We start from the raw sequence: 12281 nt of genomic DNA, 5'->3' as shown, positions 1-12281 counted from the left end.
GCCTGTGTGGTTACAGTCGGTGTCAGTTAATAAAACACTCACTTGTAAGCCAACGCGCCAGCAAAGTGCTTCTGGATATACGTGTCCATCACCGGCCTGAAGTGGTAATATTTGCTGTCCCTGAGGAGGTTGATGATAAACACCTGAGAGAGACAGAGAGAGATATGTTATAATAATAATAATACATGAATGGGACACATTAAGCCTTATATGGATAGAACATTGGCTTTTTGATGGCCTTAATCATGATTGTGTGTCTGTGCCTACTTAAAGTATCACTTTGCATTTGTTTGGTATAGTGAGTTAACTACCAATCAATCCATTAGATTTGCACTTATAATAATGTGATATTGTCCCGAGACTATATTGTCTTAAGATAAACTATTTTTAAAATGTATGTTATATTTGTAACAGTTGCAAAGACAAATTGAACTTGATATTGTCCCTTTGTGTTTAGAGTGACTGCACTTGTTGTTCACAGACAAACTGTCCAATCAGAGGGGCTGTTTCCAGCATGTTGTGAATAACCCATCAGTCAGTTTAATGCATGTCTGTCTAACCGTCTATGTACAATATGTTTTGCAGATAACCGACAGAACTGTGAATATACAACTTTCTTTCTTTCTTTATGGTTTTTGCACACACACTTACCAATGACTGGAACACCAGTGGTCCATATTTGTCCGTGTTGTCGTCCAAGATGGAGAATAATGTGTCCAGAATGTCTTGGAGAAACTGTTACACACATACATCAGGTATGACTGATAAATCTTTATCATAACTCATAACAAAGGAATGACAAACAATCCTGACACCAGTTAACCTCTGACATGTTACCTGAAAGATACAAACACAACCTGTTGTCCCTACTTCGAGACACTGAACCCTTGCTCTCTCAGCAGGTTTATCTTAATAAGAGCGCAGCTAAATCATGTAAAACATAGAGGTCGCTACATCATATTATTTATTTGTTAAAAAATTATTCTTTCTCGGAAAAAAATTATATTAAGATAGTTTTTTGGTCTTAAAACTAGGGAAAATTTTTTGTTTGTTGAAATTCTCATTACATCCTGACTTCAATCAATAAATCAAATACTAAAAAAAAACAGGTATATGTGACTGTCAGTGTTGTCGACATGGCAACTTTCTTGCTATATTTAGGGACTTATGGAGCTAGTGCTGCTAGATACTTTCATTAGAAAAGAGTTGGCAACACTGGGCTGAGTTTTTTGGTTGTCTCTTGTCCTTTTCTCAAGATTACCAACCTTATAACACAAACTCATAAAATGTCTCACTTTCTTCTAATGTCACATCTTCTCATACATGTCGAAGACGTGGTTAATATACATGACGTCAGGTTTCTTGGCTGAGGGTAACTTTTGCCACATACTTTAGCTTTCCGTCAACACAGATCCCAACAAACCAACCACCCGGCTAACTATGAACAACTCAGTTCAATCTTCCCAGAAAGCTGCCAGGCTACACAAGAAATCATCAGTTCTGGCAAGACAGGTACAGTATCTGATCACCTGGTGAATGTGATGCTTCTGAAGAGGGGAGTAGAGCTAACAGCTGAATTGCCAAGATAAATGACTAAAGTAAAGTACAGTAACTGGAAGGAATAGTTCACATGAATGTTCTTTCTTCAGTGTGGGAGACGTGCTGACATTGCAGTTACATAGCTCAAGCTTAATTCACTGTGACCATCTTGTAAATCGTTTCTATCCATCCAAGTATTCAAGTGAAGGAAACCTCCTTAGTATGACCTCACCTTGACTATCTCCTCTCCATTGACGTGTCGTAGCCGGCCCAGAATGTCCATGACCCGGTCCGGATGGGCCTTCCACTTCAGCAGGGCCAGAAGGTCCACTGGAAGACAACAGTAATGTCAACCACCAGAAAAGACACAAACTAAAATGTGGTATGACACCAGGGAAGCCCCGGTCAGGCCTCCAATTGTTCATTAACAACACCAGGGTCCAGAATCCACAGTACACACTAAAAGCTTTACTTGCTTCTTTACATAGACTGTATACTGTATAAGAAGTGAACAGAGTCACCGTGATGTCACCCATTAGTTTGTGGACTGCTGTTTTGATGTTGTGTCTGGAAGGTAACACGCAAATTGCGAGAACTTGCAAAAACTCTCGTGAGACTTGATGCTTGACGACCCGTCCTTACCTTGATTATTCAAGGTCAATGCCTAACCTTAACCATCTCGCGAGAATTTTGCCATTTGAGTGTTACCTTCTAGACACAACCCTGTGTTGAAGCTTTGATATCGATATACGTTCTTTGGCTTCGAGTTTGGCATTTTGGCCGTTGCCATCTTGGTTTTTGGCCATCGACATCTTGTTTTTTTGGTACCATTTTCTCATAGACTTCTATACAATCAGACTTCTTTTTGCAACCAGAGGAGTCGCCCCCTACTGGCTATTAGAAAGAATGTAAGTTTAAGGCACTTCAGCACTGACTTCACTTTTCAGACCCGGATGTTGCCGCCTGCTTCTCAACTGTAGAATCACAAAATACTTGGGGTTTCCTTGTCCTTATCACAAGGGTTTGAATTGTGAAACTATTGTAGCCTCACCATAATCCCCCTAAACGATAACTAAAAAATTAAATAAATGATAAACTACGATTTTTTTACTAAAATGTGTCTTTAAGCATTTAGATGATCCAGGACTGTTCTGCATGCAGGCCCCGAGCCTGAATAGAGATACTGTTACACTCAAACACTGACTGTTTCTGGTGAGTAGGCTTATACAAACGGGGGGAACTACTGTTGGATCGGCTGCGTACCATTCTGAGTGAGCTTCGTGGAGGAGAGCTGAGTGGCGATCCAGAAGGTCTCCTTGGCGCTGCGCTGGAAGATGAGGCTGGAGGGGATGCTGGGGCAGCTGTTGAAGTCTTCTTTACAGCAGGGCAGGCCCAGGTACAGGGCGTGGTTAGTGAAGGTGGTGTTCTCATCACACTGAGGCCAAGAGGATTCAGCAGGGACGAGGACGACAGGGACAAAGTATGGAACATTTTATTATCAAGGATTGTAAAACAATCATTCTCTCTCTGTCCAGGTAACCTCACATATCTCAGAAACAAAAACAAAACTGTAACACAGTACAGCCGCACATTCTAGGTGGGCTCACGGCCCCAAACCATGTTTTCTTTAACTAATAGAAAGTGGTTGCCAGTTATTTATTTTAAATAGTACTACATTTTGGCACAAATATCTATATTTCCCTTCACTATCATTTATCTCCACCTTCATTGTTCCACTGCAGAATAATTTCTAGTAAAATGTGCTCTACCAACAAATGGAAGATTGAAAGTATGTATGATACTACAAAATAAATAAACTTCCTGTTAAACATTGGTGGTATGTCACTTTCTGATTAATAGCAAGAAGGCAGGAAAGCAGAAATACAACTATCATGTCTGACCTTATAAACGTAGAGTTCATGGCTCTCGTCTGAAAGAGTGGTTCCATCCTCCCTCATCAGAGGAGTGAAGCCAAAACCAAACAGCTTCTTCTCTCCTTTGTCCTTTGCTGTAGAGTGAGCAGAAATGAGACAGGGGCGGGGGGAAGACCGAAAGACAGAGGACGTTTAGTGTGAGGAAAACTTTCTTCTGGCTTTGCTTTAGTTAATTGACTTTGTAAATAAAGTGTGGTTTGGGTCAATAAAGCAAGTTTAGAAATGACTGTCATGTCAGCTGTTTAGGTTAACATTTTACTCTTTTACCGCTGTGAAGATAAATAAGACAATGTCGTTAAATTATGTAAAACCACTTCAGTTAGGTTGGTTCAGTTGGTTGCATTTCAATATACTTATCTTTGCACAGATGTCATTGGTCAGTAAGTTCTACTACAATGAAACTTAATGTTCACTTTGAAAGAAAATTCACAGATACATCAACAAGCAAAGAAGTGCAAAGTTCCATCTGTCTCACACTGTTAATCTTCTTTTCACTGATTTAATTAATGCATGGGCCACCATCTATAAATTATGTATTAAAACGTCTATAAATATGTATATAAAGTATCATTAAACTCCACCACCACTACCAGTAACAGTGAGCTACTCACTGGAGCAGTGTCTGAACTCGAAGCGTAGGTGGGACCCTCTGAAGCGGTCGATGGGAATCGGCAGTTTAATCACTTCGCTCCATCGAGGGCTGTTGTTGTGGTAGAGCACGAAGGAGCGGTGCTCTGGTATGTGGGGCTCACCTGAACCCAGACTGATGCAGTCCTGCAGAGGGAGGCAGAGAGGGACATGAGTGAGGGCACATTGACCTTGACATTTGATCACTAAAATCGAATCAGTTCATCCTTGAGTCCAAGTGGACGTGTGTGCCAAATTTGAAGAAATTCGCTCAAGGCATTCCCGAGATATCACAAGAGTTGGACGACGTGACGTCACAGTGACCTTGACCTTTGACCACCAAAATCAAATTAGTTCATCCTTGAGTGCAAGTGGATGTTTGTGCCAAATTTGAAGAAATTCCCTCAAGGTGTTCCTGAGATATTGGTCACAACAATGGACCGGACATACGTACGTATGGACGGACGGAAAAACTGTTGCCGGCGCTGAGGCATAAAAGGAACCTGTAGAATTAAGTGCTAAGCATTAGAGTTCAGCAGCTTGATGGAGGCTGGAACAAACAATAGCTTCAAGCGGTTTGATTTGCACTTTGGCACACAGAATCTTCTTCCTCATGGTTCGTATTCAGAGAGGAGGGGATGTTGAAAGGGATTTTTGTTGCTTGTTTCATGACTGCCTGCTTGTACAGGCTCTGTATGGGCTCATATTCATCTTCTTCCCATTACCTTCATAGCTGTTTTGTGCATTCTGGGCTGGCAAGCCTGCTTTTCAGTTGCACTGTTAGGTTGCCAAACCATGCTGTAATTCCGTATCTAATGATGCTCTCTAAGATTGTGGTAGAACATCTGCATGATCTGGCTGCTCACTCCATACAGCCTCAACGGCATTAGGAAATAAAATCCCTGCTGCAGTCTCTTGAACAGGTTATCAATGTGTGTTTTCCAGCAAAGAAGGTTGTCTATGAAGACAGCTAAGTATTTGTATGAGGACAACTGAAGAATTGTCTTATTTTTGATGACCACTGGCTCATGGGCAGTCACTTGCCTCGGGCCAAGGACCATCTCCTGTGTTTTGGAGACGTTTAAAATTAGATGGTTAGTGTCACACCACTTGAGGAAGGTGTTTATCTCATCGTGGTACACAGAAGGCTCCATGTCTCCAAGAGCTGATCACGAGAAGAGATAACTGTAGAAGAGGGAACAAAAAGAGGACTGATGAGGGGGGTATGGCTGCACTGCTTCCCTACCTTGAGGATCTCTCCGTCGGCGTAGAGCACATAGACGGTGACTTCAATGTTCTTCTGAACGCTCTTCCCTCCCCTCTCAAAGTCCCCTCGCTCCAGGGTCAGGTACAGGTCATTACGGATGTCACCTGAGACCGGGATGGACACATTAACACAAAAACATACGGAAAAAAACCTTACAGTTTGTTTCACATTTCACCTGAGGAATGTTATGATATCAAATGTAAAGCGTGAAAAAACACAGATGCAGCTTGCTGAAAATGTTGCATTGCGTCACTTACACCTTCTTACACCTAACAAACACCTGGATATTCTATGTATATAGTGTCCACAAACACAGATGGAGGCACACATAGTGTCTCCCACACATTTAAAGCTGAACACCTCTGACATCCACAAGACTAATGACCTGTGTTAACGTGTGCGGATTCATTCATCACCTCAGCGTGTCCTTATAGAGGAGATGTCAACCTTAATGTATCAAGATGGGAGTTAAATACTCGCTCCATCACTGCCCGAGGGGAGGCTATACGTGTGTGTGTGTGTGTGTGTGTGTGTGTGTGTGTGTGTGTGAATGTGTGACATGCATTGTTAATGTGTGTGAGAGAGTTGTGAAAGGCACTACTGCATACTGTATATGCATAGCTGTTTCCTTCTCTGTCTGTTTTGGAGGGCAGCTTGAGGGTAAATTTTAATCCCTTTGGTTATGAAGTGAGTTTCTCTCTTCACAAGTATTAATAACACAGAAAAAGTATACAAAAATAATTGTCTTAATGTAAGTAATCAGCTGGGGATATTTCATGGCGATATCTATTATTTAAACCTGTAGTGTCTTTTACAATCCATATCTTTAAGGACGTTTTTTTCATACTCTGAGCCAGAAATCTCCACATCAGTAGCACTAAGACACACCAAACTTTCCAGTTTCATTCAATCTGGAGGTTTTTACAGAGCTGTTTGTTCATATATCATTCACAGCCTGATTTATACAACATTTTATTCCCAAAAACATGGCAAAAATGGATTTTTTACAGATGTTGTCAGTATTTTCTGATTTATGGAGTAATAAAGAGATATCCAAAATCCCCTCTGTAAAAAACTTTGATGTCAACAAAATGAAAGAAGAATTAGAACCTGGCTTTATCGAATGTATATATATACACTCGGTATGTTTTTTGTCAGGTGGTGTTGGAGTAGAGGCTGAATTAAAATGTATTAGATGGTGCTTGTTTAAGATTGTTGAGATCATTAATGGAAATCCCCCACATCTATTTATGTGACGGTCTAATTTGTTTAAATCCTTCCACTCGTGCACTTGAGTAGCATCAGTCTGTAAAATTGTACATTTTATTTAATAAATGAGTATAATAACTGTGTGACTTTGTGCTAATGTGTGTCTGAATATGTTTGTGTAGGCCTTAAGTATTGCAATTACCAACAGCAGTCTTGTGTGTGAAAAAACCTGACAAACTAAAGCACGCTGACACCTTCTCACCACAGCGTCATTCTTTTTCAAAGTTTTTTAAGAAATACAAACTGCTGTTTCTCTGTGACAACTCGTGTTTTACAGAGCAACTATTTTAAAGTGCAGTTCGGTTCACTGACAGTAATTATGTTCAGTGGACACAGACACTAAACTGAGTGATGCTTTGCATGTAAATCCAGTCAGTACGTATCAGTGTGATATATGGCCTCATTCCTCAGATGCTGCAGCATCCACACACATACACAGACCTGTCCGTCTTTTTGACAGATGAAATGTTGTAGCCAATTTGTAATGTGGACATTTAATCTGGCCAGGAAAATTAAAACTCAATTAAGATGGGAAAAAAAAAATTCTCTCAAACATGAACAAAAAACAAACTCACTTTTCCTGCTCTGGTTAAAGAAATTAAAAATTACATCTCTATAATTTGTTAAAGCGTGAACAGAAAAGCTGTCAACATGTATAATATCTGTATGTCTATTGGTGATTTTATTTAAATTAATAATTTATGTAGCCTACCAGTTTTACTTTATTCGTGCTGTTTGTTTGTGAATTTGCTGGAACTTTATGCTTTTTTACTTTATACTATGTGTTACTTGTGTATTTACTGTGTGTTTACAAATAAAAAATATAGATAATAAATGGACCAGTGAGTTAGAGTGGCTCTGAAGGCTAATTTTTTTTATCATCAAAATTAACAATACTTATAGAAATTGGTATCATTTACATCTTTACAAAAATGGAGAATAACATTGAGCAAAATTTTGAATGTTTAAAATCATTATTATTATAATAATAGTAACATTTACATATACTACATTGTCACAAAATAAACCTGGATAAATAGGAGAAGTAATCAGTTTAAAAGTAGTTTGTAGGATTTTAATTACGAGCGAGAAAACACTTAGTGCATTTTCATTATCTTTTATTTGTTTAGTGGCTGTGAATAGCTGAGTGCAGTTGGATGAATTCATTATCATTTAAATGCACGGCTACAGTACGTTGTGTCTGTAAAGGTTCATCTCATTAATACAGGTAGTACATGAAGACTGAATGAATAATTCAGTGGACTGAAACTGTTTCATCCTCCAAACATCCAAAAGGCTTCTGAAAAATCTAAAATTTATATATAAAGAAATGTATTTATTAATACTGGTCACCAAATGAAACATATTAATGTACTGGGCACCTTTATTTTGAGGTGCAGTCAGACTGAATGAGAAGTGAATATTAAAGTCCACAATGAGATGATGGAAAAAATGCAAATTTATGCAAACAGAAGAGGATTCAGTCTTCCAGTTCCTGCATTAAATTGTGATTCAGTCTCATCCCACAAACAATGAGGTGGACAACTCCTCGGTACCTGTGGCTGACTCACCTGGCATGATGACATCAGGGAAGCCCAGTTTGCGGGTCATAGCCACCCCCCTGCTGAAGATGAGTGGGTTGTCTCTGCGGACCTGCTCCATGTCGCCCCTCAGCAGCTGCAGAGAGATGATCAGGCCTGCAGGGGACGGAGGGAGGAAGAAGGGAGACAAACAAAAGACAGATATGAGAAGTTGACAAGCAAAAGAAGAGAAAAAGAGATAAGGATAAAACAGAGGTGAGCAGTACAAAGGTGGAGGTTAAACAGCAAGACATTTAGGCCACAAAACTACAACAACTGTACAGATTGTGAAACCCCCTGAGGCAAATTTGTGATTTGTGATATTGGGCTACACAAATAAAATTGACATGACTTGACTTGAAACTTCGACCCAAGCTCTTAAACTGAAGGAACAGTGAGTACCTGAGAGCTGTACCTGCAAAGCACAGGACGTTCTTATTTTCCATAACCAGAACAAAACATTAAAAGGTGGAGTCAGCGATTCTGGAGAAAGATTGTTGATATCTGAATTCAACACCCAAGCAAATGTCCCATTCATTGTCTCCATGCGTATATGGCCATTATGCAAATGCTCTAAATCGGTTGCCGGAGGAGGGTACCAACATGAATCGCCGTTACTCCTGGCGACTAAAAGGGGCACCGAAACCCCATCTATTTGGGTTTTCTAAAAGGCATGTGAAGAATAGGTAATTAGGAAAAGTCGGGGCAGGAGGGAAACATACAGGTATCATACACAATGACAAAATAATTCAAATTTTGGAACCATAATGTTGAATGGCGTGGGCTATGGTGGTGCTAGTGTTAAGTGTAGGCTATGTTGAATACAGTAAGTCATCTGGTTTCTGTCAGATTAGCAGATTTCTGTTGGATATTTCTGACATAAATTTACAGATGAAAGTGACAATAACCACATTTACCAAAGTGCATGAAAACACACCGTCTCCCTGAACAACAGCTGCATTTCTAAAAGATAACATGTTGGGACCACAGACTTTAACGAGAGGCCACAAGAGGCCGTGCTCCCTGCAGTGACACCAATTAAGACAATTTCCCAGCTGATGTGAAGTGATGACAGGCGTGACAGTCTGAGCGCACGCTGCTCTCCAAACTGGACGAGTCGCTGCTGGGAGGTTTGTGTGTTTATTTTGTAACTGACTTTAATGACTTCTGTATTCATGTGTATAAATAAGTCTTTAAAACTGTCTTCCATGCAGTAACATGAGTCAGTGATGCTGCTGGACTTTTGTTGCTAAAATCTGTGTCGTGTGCTCTAACCAGGTGACTTTCACAGAAGAAGTGGGTTATAAAACCCTCCAGCAGCGAGTCTGCAGCGATGCCGACTTAACCAGCCGACGTGCAACGCCGCTTTGTGTTTGTCATGGAACACGATCCAATGTAAGTTCCATGCGACTACCGGTACAAACATTTACTTGTAATCTGCTCAAACTGATAGACGTTTAATTTATTCTACTTTATTGTCATACAGACGTCAACAACATAAAGTAAATAGATTGTATTTAGGATCAAATATACCCTTGTCCAGTCTAGAAAACGGTAGACATGTTCATTAGATTGTAAATTGTTGTATATTATATATATATATATACACAACATAATGTATATTTATTATTTTTACTCCTATCACGAGCTATAACCCCATAATTTATTATATCTTCAACTGTGCAATACTGACCTAACGGTGCAATAATTTGGTTTACTCCGACAATTAACACTGCATTTATTTATACAGAACATTTAAACTAATATTCTTTTTTTACACTATTCTTGCATTTTTATAAATGCATGCATTTATATTATTTGCATAGATCCTATTTTTCAGCATTATTATTTACACTGTTGTTATATATATTTCTTATTTATATTTTCTTATTATTTCTCTATTTTTATATATCTATATTCTAGAAAAGGAGCAAAACGTAACTCAATTTCCCCCCGGGGATCAATAAAGTATTTCTGATTCTGATATTTATTTCCTTGCAGGAGAGTGGGAAGGTTGTCCTCAAGTGGCAGCTGTATTCATACCCTCCACCTTAAAGAAGGGTGCTTCATTCAGCTGTGAGTGTGACTACAAAGTGAGTGCACTCCACCACGGAGTGGGAGGGTGTAGGGGCTGGATTGGAATAAGACCTTGGTTATTCATGTTGTGATACCAGGGAGAAAACACAGATAGTCACAGATCTGCACAAAAAGAACACACACACACACACACACACATTGTCCGTCCTACCGTAGTTGGTGCTGGGAGCGGTGTACTTGGTGCTGGACTTGCGGATGATGTTCTCGTGGATCTGGTACCATTCGTTCTCATTGTTACACCTGGAGAACAACAACAGGTGTTTTATTTGTGAGTCATGTCTTTAAACATACAGCTGTCAGTGTGTCAGTGTGCTGACTTGACTATGACTTGCCCCAAACTGCAAGTGATTATCATAAAGTGGGCATGTCTGTAAAGGGGAGACTCGTGGGTAGCCACAGAATTATCGCATTAACTTTGACAGCCCTAGTAAGAAAACAATCCTATCTCCTCTTAAATGATATTAATATTGTAGAATAAAAACAAAATAGTTTTTTCTCATGAAACAAGACTTTGCAGCACCCCCACTTCTTGTGTCCATGGTATATCTGCAGCTGAAACAGTGTATGAGCCCCACTGGAGTCAAACAGAAGCACTAGCTGGAATTAGAAGCAACACAGATGAGACAGCAGCTCCTCCATGCAGCAGGAAGTAGAGCTGCCGGCTGACTGCGGTGGTTGTTATTATTTTGTCGCTGGGAGATGTGAGGAACTGAATTGTCATATGGCGTCAGTAACATGTTAACAGTTTTCAGTCACATCAACATCACAAGCAGGAGGCCTGGGGTACACAGAGAGGAAGGGTAACCACCAGAGGAGCATGAACCATCATCAGGAGTTCAGCTAAGGCTGCTGAGGCATCACACACACACACACACACACACACACACACAGTTACATCATGTTGTGACTCTGAGCACCGTGGGGTTCCTGCAGGCAAATCTTCAGAAGTTTCAGCTGAGAGGGATTCCCTAATGTCTGCCAACAACGCTTTGTGGTGCGTGTGTGTGTGTGTGTGTGTGTGTGTGTGTGTGTGTGTGCGTGTGTGTGTGTGTGTGTGTGTGTGTGTGTGTGTGTGAGAAGAATGTGCTGATGGCATTAGTCTGCAGACTACTCTGAGACAAAACAGTGAAGTGGCTGTCTGTAGCATATTGGGACTCTCTCTTTCTCTCTCTCTCCTCTCCTTTACATAATAGCCTACAATATCAGAGAGAGCGAGAGAGAATATAATAACAGGAGGGTGAAGTGTTACATGAGGTAAAGAATGAAGAGAGAAAGGAAAAGGTCAGTGGAACGAGAGTAAGCATATAATGAAAATACATTGCATGTCACCCTCTTTATTGTCTCTCCTTGCTTATCTTTAACCTTTTCATACATTCTCCCTCTCCCATCCTTTACACCACATTCATTTAACCAAGTTTCACTCTGAACTGAACACTAAAACGGTCGGTTTACGACGATGGGAACTTCTTCTGAAAAGAAAATGTCATCACAGAGCCCTGTGTGTGTGTGTCTGTATGGGGGGGAGATGTTTGTGAGGTAAAGTTACCCAATTCACAAATTCTAACTTGCTATATCTTATTCCAGTTAGTACTAATGTGAACCTGAGTTCATAAGGAGTTCTGATTTTCTGAACCCATTTCTCTGCGAGTTCTTGCTCCCAGAAAGAGGTTAACGCCTGGTCAATGCCCATATAACATTGACAATCAAACCCTATTTCCCCATGTATTTGTGTTTAACTGACTAATAGGACAACAATTTCTGAAATTAGTCCAGTATTGAGGGAGTGCGCTGCAATGTAATCTTATTGGGGCAAGCTTGCACCGTCACTTACGTCCACTAAAAGTGCTTGTTTCTGCCATGACAGGCTCTGATGGTTATTATAAGTGTCTGACATTATGGAAAGAGTCTCGTTCTGAAATCTGGCGAGGTGACGTGTCGCCGGAAGACAACAGGGGAATAGTGGAATAC

The 12281-nt window shown here is 40.2% G+C and overlaps 1 protein-coding gene across 15 annotated transcripts in view; it reads right to left on the bottom strand.

Moving 5' to 3' along the window:
- The window catches only part of LOC141768708 (dedicator of cytokinesis protein 3-like), a 239196-nt gene that overhangs the window by 34680 nt on the left and 192235 nt on the right, over positions 1-12281 (bottom strand). For all 15 annotated transcript variants that reach the window (XM_074637029.1, XM_074637073.1, XM_074637051.1 and 12 more), the window contains 9 exons: positions 10465-10553; positions 8208-8333; positions 5347-5471; positions 4085-4247; positions 3441-3547; positions 2803-2974; positions 1772-1869; positions 652-735; positions 43-143 (listed from right to left, as the gene is read on the bottom strand). In XM_074637029.1, the coding sequence (XP_074493130.1) occupies positions 43-143; positions 652-735; positions 1772-1869; positions 2803-2974; positions 3441-3547; positions 4085-4247; positions 5347-5471; positions 8208-8333; positions 10465-10553 (1065 nt within the window). The remainder of the gene's footprint in view (positions 1-42; positions 144-651; positions 736-1771; positions 1870-2802; positions 2975-3440; positions 3548-4084; positions 4248-5346; positions 5472-8207; positions 8334-10464; positions 10554-12281) is intronic.

The sequence above is a fragment of the Sebastes fasciatus genome, chromosome 1 (assembly GCF_043250625.1).
Source record: "Sebastes fasciatus isolate fSebFas1 chromosome 1, fSebFas1.pri, whole genome shotgun sequence".
Lineage (NCBI taxonomy): Eukaryota > Metazoa > Chordata > Actinopteri > Perciformes > Sebastidae > Sebastes > Sebastes fasciatus.
This window is presented reverse-complemented; position numbering and strand designations above follow the sequence as displayed.